At 49.0% G+C, this 23,028-nt stretch overlaps 1 protein-coding gene across 1 annotated transcript in view; it reads right to left on the minus strand.

The window, feature by feature from the left end:
- LOC139373942 (neurobeachin-like protein 1) overlaps positions 1-23,028 on the minus strand; it is a 104,809-nt gene that overhangs the window by 44,576 nt on the left and 37,205 nt on the right. The window contains exons 12-37 of the mRNA XM_071115025.1: positions 22,715-22,804; positions 18,018-18,101; positions 17,803-17,901; positions 16,874-17,448; positions 16,344-16,476; positions 16,076-16,195; positions 15,654-15,960; positions 15,024-15,109; positions 14,797-14,886; positions 14,343-14,529; positions 14,124-14,257; positions 11,458-11,617; positions 10,857-10,959; positions 10,498-10,657; positions 9,400-9,558; positions 8,928-9,087; positions 7,737-7,825; positions 5,430-6,008; positions 4,390-4,565; positions 2,867-3,026; positions 2,510-2,638; positions 2,004-2,183; positions 1,449-1,577; positions 1,109-1,258; positions 740-897; positions 93-217 (exon numbers count right to left, since the gene is read on the minus strand). Coding sequence (XP_070971126.1) covers positions 93-217; positions 740-897; positions 1,109-1,258; positions 1,449-1,577; positions 2,004-2,183; positions 2,510-2,638; positions 2,867-3,026; positions 4,390-4,565; positions 5,430-6,008; positions 7,737-7,825; positions 8,928-9,087; positions 9,400-9,558; positions 10,498-10,657; positions 10,857-10,959; positions 11,458-11,617; positions 14,124-14,257; positions 14,343-14,529; positions 14,797-14,886; positions 15,024-15,109; positions 15,654-15,960; positions 16,076-16,195; positions 16,344-16,476; positions 16,874-17,448; positions 17,803-17,901; positions 18,018-18,101; positions 22,715-22,804 — 4,522 coding nt within the window. The remainder of the gene's footprint in view (positions 1-92; positions 218-739; positions 898-1,108; positions 1,259-1,448; positions 1,578-2,003; positions 2,184-2,509; positions 2,639-2,866; positions 3,027-4,389; positions 4,566-5,429; positions 6,009-7,736; positions 7,826-8,927; positions 9,088-9,399; positions 9,559-10,497; positions 10,658-10,856; positions 10,960-11,457; positions 11,618-14,123; positions 14,258-14,342; positions 14,530-14,796; positions 14,887-15,023; positions 15,110-15,653; positions 15,961-16,075; positions 16,196-16,343; positions 16,477-16,873; positions 17,449-17,802; positions 17,902-18,017; positions 18,102-22,714; positions 22,805-23,028) is intronic.

Consider the following 23,028-nt stretch of genomic DNA (forward strand, 5'->3'; position numbering starts at 1 on the left):
AGGAGAAGGGTCCGTGTCTACAGCTAACATTATGGTTTATTCAGACTCCAGCGATGCCTTGTCAAGGGAACCAGTGAAGCTGCCTCTCTTACCCAGGTTGTCCCTGAGAGCGCTGGCCTGCCGGTGGTCCTCATAGTTGTAGTTGGGCACCAGTTTGAGTCTCATGCGGGAGTAGTTCTCCGCGCTGGACACTCGCCAGTGCATCTCACTCTGCTGCCTGAGAAAACAACAGACAGGAGAACGTCAACCAAGTTGCATGAACTGAAGAACAAACTGAACGCAAGAGAGACACACAGAAACTCTCGCCACTGTGCTTCTGCCTCTGTATTGATGGCTCTTTGGGGTTTTAGGAGGGGTATCTGTAAAGCACTTTGTGATAAACTGCATTGATGGCTCTTTGGGGGTTTTAGGAGGGGTGTCTGTAAAGCACTTTGTGATAAACTGCATTGATGTCTCTTTGGGGGTTTTAGGAGGGGTGTCTGTAAAGCACTTTGTGATAAACTGCATTGATGTCTCTTTGGGGGTTTTAGGAGGGGTGTCTGTAAAGCACTTTGTGACACCTGCTGATGTAAAACAAAAAGGTGTTATAAAATAAACTGCATTGATTGACTGACTGGTGGACAACAGTTCTTTGGCTGATCATGTGTTTGCCGGGGTGCTGAAGTAATTACCAATGAAGTCCTATAATCATATATAATACTGTATATATAATAATAAATAGTGTGTGTGTGGCCGTTACCTGTCTGCCCAGGGGCCTCTCTCACACACCAGGCTGCGGCGTGCTCCTCTCCACTGCCTGAGGACGGCGCTGTGCTGGCTGTGAAGCTGCTTCAGCATGCTGTTGTATCGCAGGTTCTCCTGCCGGCCGCGCCGAGAGAAGGGCCCCACAAACTGCTCCTGAGGGACGGCGGGACGAGGAACGGGGAGTCAGTGTGTTCTGGTGTGGAGAACACCACACAAGGCAATATGCTCTGTGTTACTGTGGTCTGACATTTCATTTCCATGATACAGCAGTATTATGGACAGCTCAATATGAAGTGGACCTTACTCGGATCTGTGTGTCTGTGTGTGTGTGTGGTGTGTGTCTGTGTGTGTGTGTGTGTGTGACCTGGAAGCGTATCTTGCTCTCTCCCCTCTCCCTCTCTCTTTTGTGCAGGTTGACCATGAAGCTTTCATAGCACTCCTTCCAGAACAGAGCCATGGTCTCGTGACCCTGGCTAAACGTCTCAATCTCATACTGCTTCATGTAGGGGATGATCTGAGGACAGAGAGAGAACCAATTCAACTACTTCTTTTGTTCATCTCAGGCTCGCTCTCTCAACACCGGAGATTGATGTATTTTCTCATCTTTAAGGTTGATCTTCAAATTTCTCAACACGTTTCTTGCTGCTCTTCAAGAGTTGAATGACTTAGCAATGATTTAGTAAGGCATTGAACCAGCTCCTCACGTATTTGTCGAGGTAGACCCTCCACTCGGGGGAGTTGCAGTAGAGCTGGAAGTCCTCGAAGAAGGAGGGGCTGCCGTTGGTGTCAGGCAGCTGGGGGAGGTGCAGCTCCATGTACAGCAGCTTGTTCACCTGCAGACACAACAAGATATTACAAGAGATTAGAAAATAATCCAAAGTGGTGTGAGGTATTGACATACTACAGACTAGTGGCTAGTAATCCTGGACTACAAAGCATATTCAAAAGAGATTCCATTGAAATCTCTCTTTAGTCCAGGACTATGTTTAATCTGTGTCCTAGACACCGACCCTTGGTGTGACAAATGTTTTGTCTATGTGCCAAGGTTTTGCCGTTATTTAAGAAAACAGTCAGCAAGTCTCTTTGGAATGTTTGATACGGATTCTACTTCATTGTGACTGTTCATCATGCATGTCTTTTCGTGTCTGAGCTTGAGTGTGTGTGTGTGCCTGCGCGTGGATGTGTGTGTGTGCCTGCGCGTGGATGTGTGTATGTGCCTGCGCGTGGATGTGTGTATGTGCCTGCGCGTGAGTGTGTACCTTGGAGAGCAGCGTGCGGAGCAGGGGCACCAGGCACATATAGGTCTCCTCTGTCTGCCCCCCTACAGAGCGTCTCAGGATGCCCTCCACCTTGCCCAGCAGGTAACACGCCTCGTCCTGAGTCTCCACGCTCTTGGTCTGCAGGATGCCGTTCAGCTTGGCTGTGGCCAAGGCACACACCTGGCAGGAGAGGAGATCACTTACATACACAGCTTATCTGGAGGTGATAAAAACATTCATATAAAGACAAGCATCCTGAATAAGATGTGACACCTGGTAGTGGGGTTATAGTGGGTTATAGTGCCTTCTATGAGACTTCGTGTGAGGCGGGTCGCCCTCAAGGGGGACTAAGCTGAAAAGGTTTGAGTACCACCGGTAGACTGAAAGTAGAGGTATGAAGTGTACAGTTGAACCCACTAACTAAGTTCCACTGGAAAAAAGCATCTGCTAAATTACTCAAATGTACATGTAAGAGTGTGTGTATGTGACACTGGACAGATTCTCACCTGGGGGTCTTCCTGGGCCATGAAGCCCAGCAGAAGCCTCAGGCCCACCTGAGACAGCTGCAGCCACTGGGCCCCTGACGAGTACCACACCATGAGACTGTCCATCAGAGTCACTGTCTCCTCCAGGACCTAGAAGAAAACAATCAATGAATCAAATCCCCTCTAACATGGCTTGTGTTACTCAATTGGTTTATAATTATTTAACAAAGCCTAATTGTGGATTGCAGTCACTCTTAGGCCATAGACTGCTTTCAATGTAACAAATGTCTTCATATGTCAAATCACTGAACTATCACTTTACAATGGTATGACATTCACACATACTGGCAAAGATGTCGCTACTCCTAATAACAATACCTTCTCTGTCCACAGGGTGGGGTTGACCAGGCCCTCCGCCTGCAGGAAGTCCTGCACAACGTGGAGCAGCCGCACAGCGTTCTCGGTGTGCTGGGGCAACATGGCCGCCGTGGCCTCCCGGTTGTCAGTCACAGCCCACTCCAGCATCCTCTCCATCAGACTGGGTGAGAGGGAGGGAGGGAGGGGTGGGAGATGGGGATAGAAAGAGAGGAAAGAAGGATAACAGAGGAGTGGAGGAAATTAAGAGAGAGAGACAAACAAAATGTGAATAAACACCAGAGAACCAGACCCCCACTTCAAGACTGATGTGACTGAACACAAAACACATTGAACAGCCACAACTACAGTCGTCAAGTCACCCTGCAGACTGGTTCCTACTCCTCACGTCACCCTGCAGACTGGTTCCTACTCCTCACGTCACCCTGCAGACTGGTTCCTACTCCTCACGTCACCCTGCAGGCTGGTTCCTACTCCTCACGTCACCCTGCAGGCTGGTTCCTACTCCTCACGTCACCCTGCAGGCTGGTTCCTACTCCTCACTACAGTCGTCACGTCACCCTACAGGCTGGTTCCTACTCCTCACTACAGTCGTCACATCACCCTGCAGACTGGTTCCTACTCCTTACGTCACCCTGCAGGCTGGTTCCTACTCCTCACTACAGTCGTCACGTCACCCTGCAGACTGGTTCCTACTCCTCAAGTCACCCTGCAGGCTGGTTCCTACTCCTCACGTCACCCTGCAGGCTGGTTCCTACTCCTCACGTCACCCTGCAGGCTGGTTCCTACTCCTCACGTCACCCTGCAGGCTGGTTCCTACTCCTCACGTCACCCTGCAGGCTGGTTCCTACTCCTCACGTCACCCTGCAGGCTGGTTCCTACTCCTCACGTCACCCTGCAGGCTGGTTCCTACTCCTCACGTCACCCTGCAGGCTGGTTCCTACTCCTCACGTCACCCTGCAGGCTGGTTCCTACTCCTCACGTCACCCTGCAGGCTGGTTCCTACTCCTCACGTCACCCTGCAGGCTGGTTCCTACTCCTCACGTCACCCTGCAGGCTGGTTCCTACTCCTCACGTCACCCTGCAGGCTGGTTCCTACTCCTCACGTCACCCTGCAGGCTGGTTCCTACTCCTCACGTCACCCTGCAGGCTGGTTCCTACTCCTCACGTCACCCTGCAGGCTGGTTCCTACTCCTCACGTCACCCTGCAGGCTGGTTCCTACTCCTCACGTCACCCTACAGACTGGTTCCCACTCCTCACTACAATCGTCACATCACCCAACAGGCTGGTTCCTACTCCTCACTACAGTCGTCAAGTCACCCTGCAGTCTGGTCCTACTCCTCCTCAATAATTTTTTGTAACAAAATGGGTCTTTTTAAACTAATATCTTTGTGAGACTGAAACTTTTTAATTGAACGTAATATCTCGTGTTTGTTGTCTAAATGGAACTGTGCATTCTGCATATTTTCAGTCTTGTCAACTGAGAATGAAATAAATCAAACGTAAAAAATGCCAGTGTGTCCACCTGAGCTTGATGTGGTCCACAGGCAGCAGCAGCTCGTTGGTAGTGCCCAGCTTGGTGAGGGCAGAGAACACCTGCCCCCGCTCCAGCCAGGCGGCATCGTCCGAGCCCTCCACGCCTCGCCACATTACGCACAGCACGATCTCCAGCAGCATGCGAGACAGCTCCTCCTCCGTCCGCTAGTGGGAGACAGAGAGGAGGGAGTCAGTGAGAGTCACATCCAGGTACAGATAGACAAACACAAAGGGGGTTCCCTCCCACCCCCAGCCTCCATGGTGTGGTTTGACCCCCCCATGTCTGGCCCTACTGACGACAGTCCCATGGGAGAATCTCAATTGCATTACCTTGACTCCTCATGTCCTCTCTCCCCACCCCATTCTGAAAACCCATCCAAAACATAAGGACCTCTGACTTTCTCATCCAATGGGTTTTGAGAAGGAGACGAGGAGAGAGGACGCGAGGAGTCAAGGAAACGCAAATTGAGATTGTCCCCATCTATAAGATGAGAGGGAGAGGTGGCTCCCTAGTGAGGCAGTGACATTTTATAGCTTTATAAGTCTGTGGGGGATCAGAGGACCTGAGGGACATAGGAACACTCTGGCACCACAGTGGAAACCAATAGGGTGGATACACAAGCCCCCAATAGGGTGGATACACAAGCCCCCAATAGGGTGGATACACAAGCTCCTAATAGGGTGGATACACAAGCCCCCAATAGGGTGTATACACAAGCCCCCAATAGGGTGGATACACAAGCCCCCAATAGGGTGTATACACAAGCCCCCAATAGGGTGGATACACAAGCCCCCAATAGGGTAATCTGGATCCCTACCAGGAATTAGCTTTCAAATATCCAATTTGAGCAGCTGAAGGAAAGGAAGACAATTTATACAATTGATATACAGCCATTGTGACTAGTCAGACTTCCTAGGGCCTTCAGGGAACCACCTAGAGGAAACCACTTTTATCTATTGATATACAGCCACTGTGACTGGCTAGCTACAATGAAGACGAGAGGAAACCACTATAGACAGATGTCTCACCTCAGCACAGCTGAACGACTCCCCCAACGACATGTTGTCGCTGAACAGGAAGCTGTCCTCGGTGAGGGACGCCGCCGAGGCATCTGGGAAGGCCTTGGCTGACGCCTCCAGCGGCGATGGCGTGCTGACCATGCTCCCCGGCGTCTGGTTGCCGCTCTCCCCGCCCTCGTAGGCACTCATGTGGGACAGGTCCAAACTCAACCCCCCTGCTTTCCCTCCCCCAGACGCCCAGGGCTTGAGCAACAGGCCCTCCCCAATCTGACTAACGGGCGTGTCCAGAAGCGAAAGCACATCCCCATTTTCAAGACTATCCACTGATCTTCTGGAGCTCATGCTGAGGCGGTCTTCATCCACCAGTCTCCCGGCGCTGCCTGCTCGGCCCCTCCTCTCCAGGGGCAGTTCTAGGCGGCTGCCGCTGCCCCGGCTGAGGTCCAGGCTGCAGGTGCTGGCAGCGTCGCCCCGCCCCGGGCCGCCCTCGCAGGGGGAGCGCAGGAACAGCCTCATCAGGGTCTCCTGCCAGCACAGCTGTCTGGAGATCTCCCGCGCCGCGTCCTGCTGGGACTGGAGGAGCTGGTACAGCTAGAGGGAGAGAGAGCAGTAGTATTACTACCCAAGTATTCATTATTGTTCATTCAACATTACTGACCTGTTATTTATTATTCAATGAGTATTATGCTTATGTTATTTATTTATGTCATCAATGATTGAATCTTTTTTGGGGGATGGAGAAAGAACAAGGGATGCAGGGAGGGAAGGAATGATAGTGAGGGAGAGAGAGAGAGGAAGGATAGAGAGGCGGGGGAAGGGGAGAGAGGGCGAGGAAGGATAGAGAGGGGGGGAAGGATAGAGAGGCGGGGGAAGGGGAGAGAGGGGGAGGAAGGATAGAGAGGGGGAGGAAGGATAGAGAGGGGGAGGAAGGATAGAGAGGGGGGAAGGGGAGAGAGGGAGGAAGGATAGAGAGGTGGGAAGGATAGAGGGAGGATAGAGAGGTGGGGGAGGAAGGATATAGAGGGGGAGGAGGAAGGATAGAGAGGTGGGAAGGGTAGAGGGAGGATAGAGAGGTGGGAAGGATAGAGGGGGGATAGAGAGGGGGGAAGGATAGAGGGGGGATAGAGAGGGGGAGGAAGGATAGAGAGGGGGGAAGGTGGGATAGAGGGGGAGGAGGAAGGATAGAGAGGGGGAAGGGTAGAGGGAGGATAGAGAGGTGGGAAGGATAGAGGGGGGATAGAGAGGGGGGAGGAAGGATAGAGAGGGGGAAGGCGGGATAGAGAGGAGGGAGAGATAGGGGAGGAGGGAAGGATAGAGAGGGGGGTGGATAGAGAGGGGGGATGGATAGAGAGGGGGGATGGATAGAGAGGGGGGATGGATAGAGAGGGGGGATGGATAGAGAGGGAGGATGGATAGAGAGGGAGGATGGATAGAGAGGGAGGATGGATAGAGAGGGAGGATGGATAGAGAGGGGGGGATGATAGAGAGGGGGGATGATAGAGAGGGGGGATGGATAGAGAGGGGGGGATGATAGAGAGGGGGGATGGATAGAGAGGGGAATGGATAGAGAGGGGAATGGATAGAGAGGGGAATGGATAGAGAGGGGAATGGATAGAGAGGGGAATGAATAGAGAGGGGAATGGATAGAGAGGGGAATGGATAGAGAGGGGAATGGATAGAGAGGGGAATGGATAGAGAGGGGAATGATAGAGAGGGGAATGGATAGAGAGGGGAATGAATAGAGAGGGGAATGAATAGAGAGGGGAATGAATAGAGAGGGGAATGAATAGAGAGGGGAATGGATAGAGGGGAATGGAGAGAGGGGGGAATGGAGAGAGGGGGGAATGGAGAGGGGGGAATGGAGAGAGGGGGGAATGGAGAGAGGGGGATGGATAGAGAGAGGGGGGTGGATAGAGAGGGGGATGGATAGAGAGAGGGGGATGGATAGAGAGAGGGGGATGGATAGAGAGAGAGGGGATGGATAGAGAGAGAGGGGATGGATAGAGAGAGGGGGATGGATAGAGAGAGAGGGGGATGGATAGAGAGAGGGGGGATGGATAGAGAGGGGGGGGGTGGATAGAGAGCGGGGATAGAGTTTTAGGAAGATCAAAACCAGATATTTTAGCACAAGTTTATAATCCCTTTTAAAATGCCTTCATTTCAAAGATTTCAAAGTAATATCATCCATTTATGGTTGATGTAGTGATTTAATTATTATGGATATCAACATCTGGTATGTAGGAAGATGTCTGTTTCGACCCTGAGAACCGGGTATGTGTGTCGTTTTAATAACTTAGTGTGTGTGCTCTGTTCCCTCACCCTATTGCACACGAGCAGGCGTACGCTGGGCCCGGCCCGGTGAGTCAGCTGGACCAGGGCCATAAGGTCCTTGTAGCTCACCACATGATCTAAGGGGGGGTCAAAGGTCAACATGATAAGCCATAGCCATATAATTTAGTCGAGTACACATTGACTGAATCTCATATTACCTGTTGGGCCACACCATAATACTGGGTCATGTTCAGTAGGGCACACCGTATAAAAACATATCTCAACGGAAGGCAGAAAAGCATGTTCAGGAAGTACCTCACTGTTTGAAAACGTTTTCTCTCAGCTGAACATAACCCTGATTGATCTGTCCATATAGCTGAATGGGTAAAACAATAACCTGAAGTACACTGGAGAAACATTGATTTCCTGCCCTTTGCCCATACAAACCTCACTGCAGAACCGCCCTGACTCTCTCCAGCCATTCATTCAGTCATTTATTTATAGAGAGGAAGCCATTCTCTGCAGTCTACACTCCGTCCAACTTCAGCCTCACTCCCGCCAATCAATTAACCCTCAACGCTTCATTGATTGGCCACTAAATCAAACTCCAATGGAGTCATGGGAGTAGATCCAGCCAATCAAAACTATTCAAGGGCTGAACACCACATCTACAAAGGTCTATAGGGACAGCTGGGTGAAGCGGAGTCAGTTCTCATTCTTTTTTATTGGCCAATGAAATGAAACCACTTCACCTGCGTTACTGTAGATATTGCTTGGGTAAAAAAAATATATATAGATTTTTTTTTTTTTTAAATCACCAAACACATTTGTATTGCCTTATACTTTAGTAATACTAATTGGTTTGCTGTTTAGTATGTATTTGTAAAGTTCCCACGAATTACCCTTCGGACACAATAACTATTTGGGGGTGGCAGGGTAGCCTAGTGGTTAGAGCGTTGGACTAGTAACAAACCTGTCCTTCTGCCCCTGAACAGGCAGTTCACCCACTGTTCCTAGGCCGTCAATGAAAATAAGAATTTGTTCTTAACCGACTTGCCTGGTTAAATAAAGGTAAAATAAATAAAAACATTTTTTTATTGAATTGAAAAACAATGTTGATGATTGGCTGTTGAAGGAGCCGTTTCCAACCGTAGTGATCTAGTCCCCAGAAACATATTTGAATGGTGTGGTGGACACTGACAGGGTGAGAGAAGGGGTGGGAGGGACACCGACACCCACCTGTGTGGAGCACCTGGTTGAGCAGGCTCTTGACGAGGGAGGGGGTGACGTGGAGGTCAGAGAAGAGCAGGGAGAGACCAGAGTATCCCACCTCCCTCAGCTTCAGCCTCTGCTTGTTCTTCTCATAGACACGGTCGCAGCGCAGCATGCGGTCAAACATCTGGACTCTCACACACGGCAAAGACCATTAAATGATGTTACATTAGCAGCATTGAATGTCTGAAAGAGAAGGGTCTTGTATACTACCTCGTGAAAGTATTGACTCATCTGCACAACATACAGACCTACTCCACATACAAACCTTCTCCACATTTTCAAAGTAATTAAAAATATATTTTTTTAAATCCAGAACATTTCTAGGCCAGTAAGTTCTCCATGTCTAACACAAACTCGGAAGTCGTCAAAACCACAACACACTTAAACATTCCCGTGTGTGTGTGTGTGTGTTGGTACGTGTGAGGAGGTCCCTCACCTTGAAGACGAGCTCTCGGAGGCGGTCTGAGTGTTTGGTGTTGAGCAGCAGGGCGTAGCAGGAGTCGGCCGCCCCCGGCTCAAACAGAAGCAGGAAAAGCTGGTCCCTGGCAGCACTGGTCTGGAGCAGACTGAGCAGCAACTCTATCACTCCACACAGCTAGAGGGACACACACACACACAAACACACACTTGGTTAGCAACTCCACCAAGGCGCACACACACACACTAGGATTAAATTAAGTGGAGAGAGCAAGTAAATGACGAGTGTGGTTTCAGGGACTGAACAGCCTAATAATGGGTCGGATGGAGAGAAGACAAACTGTGGAGGATGAACACTTGACATTGCAGTGAGCATATGTCACATGCCATGATGTCACAGGCCGTGTATAGAAACCTATGTAAGAGGATAAGACAAACAGGAAAAAGAGCTGGAGAAAAGGAGGGAGAGAGGAAGGACACGGACACACAGGAAACAGATCCTCATTGAATGCCAGGCGTATAAATCCTGTGTGAAGTGAGTGGATGGGAAGCTGGGCCTTGAGAGACAGAGACTTGCCGCAGTCAGTTAAACAGAGCAGGCAGCTGAAGGCTATTAGGGGGGGAAAGCTTTCTTCCAGAGGCCTAGGTAACCAGCAGGCCAGAGACCAGGGCTGTCCTTAGTGTAGCCGCAGGCTGGAAACACACAGCCCTCACCACTGTGCCAGGCACAGAGCAGGCAGCTGTTCCCTCATAGGCACCACAGCAGGCAGCTGTTCCTCATAGGCACCACAGCAATGGCCCTCATAGGATTTCTAAGTGATATTCCAGTACATGGATATTGAAGACAACTTGGGCTTATTCAGATGGGGTAAATAAGTGAGAGAGGTTGAATTGCACTCGGTCTTCCACATCGGGTAATAGCCAGTCTATTAACCATCTCATCTTCAATATTACTCATATGGAGTGGAGTCCTCTGACTACAGGACATCAACTTTCTCCATGTTAATCCATGATACGATGCATGGCTTCATTAGCGTTAATATTGTAACAGAGACAAAGATTCTGACAAGTCATGGACCCGTCATCTGTCCGTTCCTCCCTTCCATCCATCCCTCACCTGTTCCTCGTCTCCGATGGCGGCGATGTATCCCAGAATGCTGTGCATCTCCTCCTGGGTCATACCCTTGCTGATGTAATACTTCAGGAGGCCGCAGAGGGACAATCGGATGGTCTGATTGTCGTCTTCACTAAGATCTCCCTCCCTGCTGACACTCTTACTGACAGATTTAGAATCATTTATTTAAAAAAAAACATATGTTTAACATAAATATTATTTTATGAGAAATCAAGTTGACTGTAGAACTTGTACATTTATTACAATACATACATCTCATGTAACAGATGGAGCTAGAGTAGGACAATTATGAATCATGAGTAAAAACCAGAAGCTGAGCATTATGGGAGATGGAGTCCCACCCGTAGTAAAGGCGAATGGTGTCCAGTAGAAATTGAACTCCGTATTTCTTCCGGAACTGCTTCCTGTTTTCTTTGATGACGGTGGACATGTACTGGATGTGACCTTCATCACCACGAGAAAGATTGACAAGAGTCACACAGGGATGGATAGGTTACATTCTAAAAGTAATCCATTAGTTACCTGCCCAAAAATGGAATCAGTAACAGAACTTTTGGATTACCCAAACTAATTTAATATTGATTACTGTCAGTTACTTTTGGATTACGTTCCCCTTAAGATGCATTATGCCGCGTTCATGTTCCAGTCGGAACTAGGAAACTCTGAAATTTCCGACTGGCTAACTGGTTGAAGTTATACACGTGTCGCGTTCAACCAGTTAGCAAGTCCGAAACCTCAGAGTTCCGACTAGCATGTGAAGGTGGCATTAGAAGTAGACAAAAAGGGTCCATCAAACACATGTGGTGTGTCATTATAGTGGTCTCTGACTTGCTTAGGTGGAACAAACTTCAACTTGTTCCTGGATTTGTAACCAATCACACTCTCATATCGACTAACACGTGAACCCCCCCGCCACACAGACCCATGGTCCCAGGTGCTCACCGATGCGCAGGGGGAAGTCTCCCAGGTTCCAGATGCTGAAGTTGAACAGAAGGTGTGTGTGGAGCTGCTGCAGCAGCTGCTGGTTCTTTTCGTAGGTAACCTGCTCCACCAGGAGCTGAGCAGACACCAAGACACTCACATCCACCAGACTGGCAGGCAGCTACACAGAGAGAAATACACACATGTCAAGAGAGAGACTCAATAAGAGAGGAGAAAGTAGAGAGAGAATGACAGAGACAAAGAGAGCAAGAGAGAATGACAGAAAGAGAGAGTGGAAAGAGATTGAGAGAGCACAGGCGAGAGAGAGAAATAGGAGACAGAGAGAATGAAAGAGCCAGAGAGAGTTGATAACGGCGCCGGAGGGGATGGCCGCCGTTTTACGGGCTCCTAACCAACTGTGATATTTTGTGTTATTTTTATCATTGGTCGCAACTTATTTTGTACAAATGTTGCTGGTTCCGTCTCTTATGATCAAAAATAGCTTCTGGATATCAGAACAGTAATTACTGACCACAAACTGGATGAAGATTATTTCTTTAATGAGTCTGACGTGAAGGATATACAGCTTCTCCGAGACCAGGCCCAAATCCACGTCATTCGCGTGAAAATAATACGGAAATACAGGGGACGGAGATCGGGGTGCCTTGTGAGAGTCGTTGGCGAGTGGGTAACCCGCCTCTACCATCCGTTCTACTGGACAACGTGCAATCACTGGAGAATAAACCGGATGACCTCCGCACGAGACTATCCTACCAACGGGACATTATATACTGTATTATCTTATGTTTCACCGAGTCGTGGCTAAACGACGACACAGGTAATATTCAGTTGGCTGGGTTTTCCTTGCATCGGCAGGACAGAACAGCTACGTCTGGTAAGATGAGGGGTGGGGGGGGGGGTTGTGTCTATTTGTCAATAACAGCTGGTGCGCAATGTCTAATATTAAGGAGGTCTTGAGGCACTGCTCGCCTGAGGTAGAATACCTAATGATAAACTGTAGACCACACCATCTACCAAGAGAGTTTATCTATATTTTTAGTAGCAGTCCATTTACCACCACAAACTGATGCTGGCACTAAGACCACACTCACAGAGCTGTATAGGGCCATAAGCAAACAAGAAAATACTAATCCTAGTGGGCGGGACTTTAATGCAGGCAAATTTAAATCCATGTTACCGCATTTCTACCAGCATGTCACAAAACACTATAGACCACCTTTACTCCACACACCGAGACGCATACAAAAGCTCCCCCTCTATTTGGCACATCTGATCATAATTCTTACAAGCAAAAACTAAAGAAGGAAGTACCAGTGACTTGCTGAATACGGAAGTGGCCAGATGACGAGGATGCTACAGGACTGTTTTGCAGCACAGACTGGAATATGTTTCAGGATTCATCCAATGGCATTGAGAATATACCACCTGTCACCAGCTTCATCAATAAGTGCATCGACGACGTCCCCCCCCCACAGTGATCGTACGTACAGTGAGGGAACAAAGTATTTGATCCTCTGCTGATTTTGTACGTTTGCCCACTGACAAAGAAATGATCAGTCTATAATGGTAGGTTTATTTGAACAGTGAGACAGAACAAAAAAAATCCAGAAAAACGCATGTCAAAAGTGTTATAAATTTATTTGCATCTACTCTCTCTCTAGTCATCTACTCTCTCTAGTCATCTACTCTCTCTAGTCATCTACTCTCTCTAGTCATCTACTCTCTCTAGTCATCTACTCTCTTTCTCTAGTTGAATTCTACTACACTGGCTCGGACGCTCGTCGAATGTGGCAGGGCTTGCAAACCTTTACGTACTATGAAGGGAAACCCAGCTGCAAGCTGCCCAGTGACGCGAGGCTACCAGACGAGCTAGATGCCTTTTATGGTCGCTTCGAGGCAAGCAACACTGAAGCATGCATGAGAGCACCAGCTGTTCCGGACGACTGTGTGATCACGCTCTCCGTAGCCAATGTGAGCAAGACCTTTAAACAGTTCAACATTCACAAGGCCGCAGGCCCAGACAGATTACCAGGACGTGTACTCAAAGCATGCGCGGACCAACTGGCAAGTGTCTTCACTGACATTTTCAACCTCTGCCTGACTGAATCTGTAATACCTACATGTTTCAAGCAGACCACTATAGTCCCTGTGCCCAAGGAAGCAAGGTAAACTGCCTAAATGATTACCGCCTGTGGCACTCACTTCGGTGGCCATGAAGTGCTTTGAAAGGCTGGTCATGGCTCACATAAACACCATTATCCCAGAAACCATAGACCCACTCCAATTTGCATACCGCCCCAACAGATCCACAGATGATGTAATCTCAATTGCACTCCAACACTGGCCTTTCCCACCTGGACAAAAGGAACACTTATGTGAGAATGCTGTTCATTGACTACAGCTCAGCGTTCAACACCCTAGTGCCCACAAAGCTCATCACTAAGCTAAGGACCCCGGGACTGAACACCTCCCTTTGCAACAATTAAGCAAATGGCAACCTGGACCATTTACATTGACAACCCCCCCCCTTTTTTACACTGCTGCTACTCACTGTTTATTATCTATGCATAGTCACTTTACTACCATCTACATGAACAAAGAGAACGAAAGAGCGAGAGGGAGAGAGAGAAAGGCAGACAAAGAAGGCGTTAACAGAGTGTCTAAACCTTCTGCATCAGTCCCCCCAGGGTGGCTACTCCATGGGAGTGCAGCAGGCTCTCCTGGTTGATGGGGTGACGCTGCAGGAAGTGCTTCAGCACCAGCAGGAAGGTGGCAACCAGGTTCTTCTCCAGACGTGCCTCTGAAACACACAGTCAGTTCAGTTCAATAACTGTAATGCTTGTATTATCACCTAAAGCTAAACATGTTTTGTGTTGAGGACTCACCCGAGGACCTGTTGGAGGGCAGGATGACCCAGTCCCCGTCCCCAGGGGAGGTGGCCGCGTCAGGGGTGGGGCTGATGAACTCTGACCCCGGGGGGTCGGCAGCGGTGTGGTTCTCAGGGGTCAGCAGGGTGAGTTGCTCCAGGATGGGGAAGAGGACAGGTAGACCTCCCACGCAGTTGATCATATCCTGAACACAGGAGTGTGAATCAGAAAGGGGAAAATTAACCAGAGGCAGAATCAGAAAGGGGAAATAATCAGAGACGGCATTGAATATAATTTTGCCCTGTAACCATCCCCCAAGACAACACCCTATTGCCTGGCCGGGATTGGAACCAGCAATCTTGCAGCTACTGATTGACTTATGTAACCTCTACACTACATACCACCCATCAACCATCCAATCAAATATTCAAAAATAAAATTTGGAGAATATGTTGTCGTTGCTAAATCGTACCTTGATGTCCCAGTTGACAACCTTGTTCCCAGTCAGACGCCCATGGAGGAGGTTGGGGGACAGGTCCAAACAGATGGGGTTCCGACAAGCCTGTAGGAACCAGGAGACATATTTCCTTGTTACACCGCCTGTCACAACTGACAAGTCATTAACATCCATGACTGTAATAATAAAGCATGGGCGTGGAGTAATGAGGTAAATGACTGACAGTAGCCTAGTCCAATCACCTTGGGGGAGTAGTGCAGCAGAAGTTTAGTTGTGAGGTCACCGAGCTCCGCCTCCTGGGTCTTGAAAGGAGAAATGCAGTTTGGCCCTGAGAAGAGAAGGAAACCAACCAAAGATAAGATAACATGACTATAACCCTGTCCCTGGCCGTGTTCCAATGCTCATGAAACGCATCCTTCCTTCCTTTGAAGAAATCGCTGTTCTGACAACATCTGATTGACGAGACTCCAACAGAAATGAAGAGGTGTGAAAAATATGGTGGAAAGTTTCTCAGCCAATCAATCTAATGCCTGTAAAAGCATGAAGAGGATGCACACTTCAGGGAGAGAATCAATGGAGAGAGTCCATTGGCTTCAATAATCCAATCCCGGTCAGATTATCGGGATTATCGAGATTATCTCAAGGAAGGGAGGAAGGATCGTTCAGGGATGCATTTTAAAATAGTTCTATGGGAGAAACCCAACTGCATTTCCCTGATTCCTTGCGTCCTCTCTCGTCGCCTCCTCCTCAAAACCCATTTGGATGAGAACATCAGAGGTCCCTCCCTCCTGACCTTTTTATCCAGTAGGTTGAAACAGAGGCGAGAAGAGAAATCAAGGAAATGCTATTTAGATTCTCCCCATCTCTCTCACCGAGGCTGCAGAGGGCCTTGACGTGGTTGGGCTGCAGTGCTTCGTGGAACACCATGACGTTACCCAGTTGGCCCTGCAAGGAGGTGGGGCTGCCCCACTCGCTGTCCTGCGTCCCCGCAGAGATCAATTTGGTGACCGACTCAGGCTTGCCCCCCAGGAGGCTCCCCCAGCCCTGGGTCGACAGGATGCCCCCGAGGGAGGAGCGGGCGGAAGGGGGCGCCCCGGAGAAGGGGGGGTCTGGGATTTGGGAGGGGGGTGGTGTGGTGGTCCGATGGCCCGCTGAGCCGATGCAGCAGGAGGTGAAAGGCTGAGGGGGCAAAAACACAGTCAGGGAACTGAATATGAGCTCATGGGCAAAAACATACACACAAATGTATATAAACACCACGCGCACACACAATGTAATTCATGGTAACTCTCACCTCTGTCATGGTTGGGTACTTGAGTGGTGCTGACAGTTTCTGCTGTCCATCTACATAGATGTAAACTAGACTCTGTCCAAATGGCCTCTTCCCCGGTACATGGACTACACCTATACTGTGCTGTGGGCAGAACACACACAAGACTCAATCTCCCACAATTCACCCTGTCGGCAGCCAGCCATACAGAGCATGGAGACATATCCATTCTAGTGGTCTATGTTTAATTCTATGACACATGTCAAGCCTACAGAAAAGTGATGTCACTCACCCAGAGTGAGTCACAGAAAGAGTAGTCTGGTAGCATCACTGTCATGTACTCCTTCTTGGTGCACACGGCAACCACCAGTACCCCTGCTGAACTGATGAAGGCCTCCAAGCCCGTTCCTCCCGGGGTGAAAAAACTACAGAGGAACAGACAACAGAGCATTTTACACACTCTTAACCTGTCTCTCCCCATCCTCCTGTCTCTCCGTCCCTCGACCACCATCTCTACCTCATCCACCTCCCATCCATCCATCCATCCATCCCTCTACCATCCCTCCCTCGACCACCATCTCTACCTCATCCACCTCCCTCCCTCCATCCATCCATCCATCCATCCCTCTACCATCCCTCCCTCGACCACCATCTCTACCTCATCCACCTCCCTCCATCCATCCATCCATCCATCCATCCCTCTACCATCCCTCCCTCGACCACCATCTCTACCTCATCCACCTCCCTCCATCTATCCATCCATCCCTCTCCCTAGATCACTCAACCCTCTGTCTCGCGCACCCTCCTCCCTCCGTCTCTCACCTGTATAGCTGCTTCCTCTTGTCCCCCTTGCCGGGCAGTCCCTGCTGGTCCTGGTCCAATGAGAGCCAGGCCAGGAAGCTGAAGGCAGGGCCCGGCCAGCGCATCACCATCGGCACGGCGATGCCAGCCATGCTGGGCGACAGATCAAAGTACTGCATGGCGCTCTCCAGACCCTGCTTCCGCACCATGCCCAGGACCGCCCTCAACACAGGGCCCACGTACGGGTGAGCCTGCCCGGGCTCCAGCGGCCTCAGAAGCCTGAGTAACTGGAGGAGCTCACCGCCGCTCAGCGACTGGCTCCCCAGCGACCCTAGCAAACTGACAAGGCTTTCAGCGCACGCCCGGTGCAGGCGAGCGTGGTGCCCAAGGGTGGCGAGGAGCCGCACGGCCATGGCGGCATTGACGCAGGTGGCGCGCGTCTGTCGGTTGATGCAGCAGAGGCGGCGGAGCCAGTCGGCAGTGAACACCTGCAGCTCAGCAGAGTCCATCTCTGGGAGCCACTGGATGAGGAGGAGCAGGGGCTCCACGTTACTGATGCCCAGGATACCCACCGAGCTGTGTTCACCCTCCACAGCCTGAGAGGGAGGGGAGGGTGGGGAAGGAAAGAGGGAGAGTGGGCAGACATGACACATAGTGGGTAAGTGCACAGAGATACAGGGGGTTTAATGTCCCAAATGCAACCCTATTCTCCATGTAGAGTGATGCTCCTGTGACTATGAGCCAGAAGACAATATGCCCATAATCAGTGTATAGACAGTAGAAGGCTTGCTATTGCATTTTGGTTTAAGGCATTACATTAAAAAAGCAATATGCCTTGTGTTACAGTGGCATTAAAAATTAGTGTAAAATCAAGTCAAAAGTAGTCTACTATGGGAAATAGGTTGTACTTTAATATGAGAAGAACTCCAGTGACAGAGGGAATCTCTCACCATATTCATCAGTTCCTTCAGCAGGTGTCTGGAGGGCTGGCCCAGGGAGACCAGAACCTCAAACAGGTGAGTGTAGCCAATCCGCTCCTTGAACACCTCCTGTAGGGGCGGGACTAAACTGTTAGCAATACTGTTTGTGTGGATCAGTCAAAATATATGGATATGTTGGAAAGGTTTTGTGTGTGTGTGTGTGTGTGTGTGTGTGTGTGGTTCACCTTTGCAGCAGGTGACTTGTGCATCACCGTCGTCAGGGCTTTGATGGTTGCCACGGCGAGAGAGTCCAGTCGCCCTTGAAACACCTGAGACGATATCAGACCTGTCAATCTTTCTCCTGAGCCAATCCCCATTTCCTTAACCTCTCAGGGAGGTGTGTGCAGGATTGTACGTGAGTGAAACTAGCCCCTTTTTATCCCTGCCTTCATGCAAACAAAATGAATGATTGTTTTTATCAAATCATTATTTAATGATCATCATTCTCCGAATATAACATTGACATCATGCTTAATGATACCTCACTCCACTCGCAGGAATAAAAGGAGGCTGTTGGTGTGTGTGTGTGTGTGTGTAATCACTGCAGAGGTTTAGTGTCTGATTATTCGTGGACAGAAGCTGCAGTGTAAGTGCTCATTGCTCTTATTGCCCTTGATATAAAGAGGAAACAGACACGTCAGGCCTTTCTGCTCCAGACAACACCAGGAAAAATGGCACTTTCCCGTCAAGAGTCATTGTCTCACTAATATCACAGTACTCTCTGGAGCAGGAAGCTCTGAGGGCTCACCAAAACACAATATCTTAAGAATATATATTCCTCTCTCCTTCACACAGAGGAACACCAACACACACGGAGGAGCAACGCTTCCTCTTGTCGACAGACACACTGGCTCAGCCTCACACACACCCTCTCACACACACACACACACACCCTCACCCACACACATCCTCTGTCCAGCTCTGCCCTTCTCCAAATCTTTCTTTTCTCTCCCTTTAACAGAGTGTACAACATTCAGTGTGTCTCGGACCGGCTGGAGAGGATCTGTCCGTGGTGAAAGAAAATAAACAGAAAATAAAACCCACAGAAATATATATATCTCAGACAGATGTTCAGACCACCTTGGCCATGGACGTCCATCAAGACACTAGCCACGATCTCCATGGTAACACAAGACAGATGAGGTGACAGCATTCCATTTGGAAACCCACACGACGCCAGCAGAGAAAACCAACAGGGGAGGGAGGGAGGGGAAGATGTCATAAGGGAGGAAACAGAAGAGGGTAGAAGAATGACACGAGGAAAAGGAAAATGAATGAATGATGGGTAGCAACAAGAGAGAACGAGAGACCACTCCACGACAGGACAACTAGCTGATTAGTTCTTCTCATTGTACTGTAGCTTTGCTCTGTAAACCAACAGTCTACTCTAAGTCTTTACTGCGTCATGGGGGGTTTTAATGCGTCATGGGGGGTTTTAATGCGTCATGGGGGTTTTACTGCGTCATGGGGGGTTTTAATGCGTCATGGTGGTTTTAATGCGTCATGGGGGTTTTAATGCGTCATGGGGGTTTTAATGCGTCATGGGGGTTTTAATGCGTCATGGGGGTTTTAATGCGTCATGGGGGTTTTAATGCGTCATGGGGGTTTTAATGCGTCATGGGGGTTTTAATGCGTCATGGGGGGTTTTAATGCGTCATGGGGGTTTTAATGCGTCATGGGGGGTTTTAATGCGTCATGGGGGTTTTAATGCGTCATGGGGGTTTTAATGCGTCATGGGGGTTTTAATGCGTCATGGGGGTTTTAATGCGTCATGGGGGTTTTAATGCGTCATGGGGGTTTTAATGCGTCATGGGGGTTTTAATGCGTCATGGGGGTTTTAATGCGTCATGGGGGTTTTAATGCGTCATGGGGGTTTTAATGCGTCATGGGGGTTTTAATGCGTCATGGGGGTTTTAATGCGTCATGGGGGTTTTAATGCGTCATGGGGGTTTTAATGCGTCATGGGGGTTTTACTGCGTCATGGGGTTTTTAATGCGTCATGGGGGTTTTAATGCGTCATGGGGGGTTTAATGCGTCCACTGACAGTTATTTGATGTTTCACATAAACTCAGCAAAAAAAAAAGAAACGCCCCGTTTTCAGGACCCTGTCTTTCGAAGATAATTCGTAAAAATCCAAATAACTTCACATATCTTCATTGTAAAGCGTTTAAACATTGTTTCCCATGCTTGTTCAATGAACCATAAACAATTAATGAACATGGACCTGTGGAATGGTCGTTAAGACACTAACAGCTTGCAGACGGTAGGCAATTAAGGTAACAGTTATCAAAACTTAGGACACTAAAGAGGCCTTTCTACTGACGCTGAAAAACACCAAAAGAAAGATGCCTAGGGTCCCAGCTCATCTGCATGAACATGTCTTAGGCATGCTGCAAGGAGGCATGAGGACTGCAGATGTGGCCAGGGCAATAAATTGCAATGTCCGTACTATGAGACACCTAAGACAGCTCTACAAGGAGACAGGATGGTCAGCTGATCGTCCTCGCAATGGCAGACCACGTGTAACAACACCTGCACAGGATTGGTACATCCAAACATCACACCTGCGGGACAGGTACAGGATGGCGGCAACAACAACAACAACTGCCCGAGTTACACCAGGAATGCACAATCCCTCCATCAGTGCTCAGACTATCCGCAATAGGCTGAGAGAGGCTGGACTGAGGGCTTGTAGGCCTGTTGTAGTAAGGCAGGTTCTCACCAGACATCACTGGCAACAACATCGCCTATGGGCACAAACCCATAGTCGCTGGACCCGACAGGACTGGCAAAAAGTGCTCTTCACTGACGAGTCACGGATTCGCATTTATCGTTGAAGGAATGAGTGTTACACAGAGGCCTGTACTCTGGAGCAGGATCAATTGGGAAGATATCCTCCTCCCTCATGTGGTACCCTTCCTGCAGGCTCATCCTGACATGACCCTCCAGCATGACAATGCCACCAGCCATACGGCTCATTCTGTATGTGATTTCCTGTTAGACAAGGCCAGCGAAGAGCGCAGATCTCAATCCCATTGAGCACGTCTGGGACCTGTTGGATCGGAGGGTGAGGGTTAGGGCCATTCCCTCCAGAAATGCCCAGGAACTTGCAGGTGCCTTGGTGGAAGTGTGGGGTAACATCACACAGAAAGAACGGGCAAATCCGGTGCAGTCCATGAGGAGATGCAATGTAGTTACTGACTGTTACTTTTGATTTTGACCCCCCTTTGTTCAGGGACACATTATTCCATTTCTGTTAGTCACATGTCTGTGGAACTTGTTCAGTTTGTGTCTCAGTTGTTGAATCTTGTAATGTTCATACAAATATTTACACATGTTAAGTTTGCTGAAAATAAACGAAGTTGCCAAACGTTAATTTTGTTGTTGAGTTAACAACAAAAAGGTGCAGTGAAATGTGTTGTTTTACAGGGTCAGCCATAGTAGTAAGGCACCCCTGGAGAAAACTAGGGTTAAGTACGTTCCTCAAGGAGACAGACAGATTTTTCACCTTCACGGGTCGAGTATTCGAACCACCAACCTTTCGGTTACTGGCCCAACAATCTTTCATTGTGTGTGTGTGTGTGTGTGTGTGTGTGTGTGTGTGTGTGTGTGTGTGTCTCTCTGGGTAATGAAACAAGACATGTCTGTGGACTGTAAGGAAAATGGATGAATAAAGTATTTCCTCTTCATTCATTCATTCATTCCGCAGCTGACCTATAGGAGAGGAGACCGCATAGGTCTGACTGTGGTCAGGTTGCTAGGTAACCATGGGTGGCCATTACACAGAGTCGGAGTATCGGATTACAGGTGCTCAAACTCTTCCTGACTACAAAGGAATACTTTGTAGAGTGTGTGAAATCACCTGGCCGCATGATAACCAGACCAACAGGTGAGTGTCTGCCTACAGATGATTCACTACAGGTGAGTCTTTGTGACTAAAGCACACTACAGACCAAGAGACACACTACAGACCAAGAGACACACTACAGACCAAGAGACACACTACAGACCAAGAGACACACTACAGACCAAGAGACACACTACAGACCAAGAGACACACTACAGACCAAGAGACACACTACAGACCAAGAGACACACTACAGACCAAGAGACACACTACAGACCAAGAGACACACTACAGACCAAGAGACACACTACAGACCAAGAGACACACTACAGACCAAGAGACACACTACAGACCAAGAGACACACTACAGACCAAGAGACACACTACAGACCAAGAGACACACTACAGACTACAGACACTACAGACCAAGAGACAGACTACAGACCAAGAGACACACTACAGACCACTGTATGTCAAGAGAACACTGCAAAGCTACATTAAAGGGTACCAGTGAGTGTGTGTGAGTGCAGGGGAGGCCAGGTGAATAACACTGAACAGGGGGGACGGTTTGACCACACACTGCAGGTGATGTTGTTGCCTTTCCGAGATCGGGCTACATTCTGTAAAAGTTACTTTGAAGTAATTTCAGACAAATGTTACTGTAAAGACTGCTTAATTGATTGAATTACGGCTTGATAGACTGCTTGATTGATTGAATGACAGATTGACAGCTTAATTTATTGGCAGTTTGATAGACAGCTTAATTGATTGATTGATTACTTGCTTGATTGAGTAACTGCTTAATTTAGTAACTGCTTAATTTATTGAATGACAGCTTGAGAGACAGCTTAATTTATTGATTGACTGCTTGATTGAGTGACTGCTTAATTGATTGATTGATTGATTGTTTCTGACTACAGGGCAGCACAGATGTACATCTTGTCATGGAGTGGCCATCTTGACGGGGATGGCGGTGACGATAGTATGAGTGACGGTGGTGGCGTGAGTGACGGTGGTGACAGGGTGGCAGTATACCTGGGTGTCACTCTCTCCTGTCACTGTCAGTAACCTGTTGGTGAAATCTTTCTGGTCCTTCTCTGCTGTCGTGCACCTAGCATTAACCAGCTGCAGAGTTGAACCAACAACAGGACGTGGTGGTGGGTGGGGGGGGGCAGGGTGAGGGAGAGAGAAAAGAGTGGTGGATGGGGGTCAGAAGGTAAAGGTTGTGACTCACAGAGGGGCTGGGTGGGGGGGGGGGTTAGTGGTACCTAAGTGCTCCAGCACTAAGTGTCATAACATGCACAGCGAGCCTGTATTGAAAGGCTCACGCACAGTGTAAGGTAACACTA

The sequence above is a fragment of the Oncorhynchus clarkii genome, chromosome 18 (genome assembly GCF_045791955.1).
Source record: "Oncorhynchus clarkii lewisi isolate Uvic-CL-2024 chromosome 18, UVic_Ocla_1.0, whole genome shotgun sequence".
Taxonomy (NCBI): domain Eukaryota; kingdom Metazoa; phylum Chordata; class Actinopteri; order Salmoniformes; family Salmonidae; genus Oncorhynchus; species Oncorhynchus clarkii.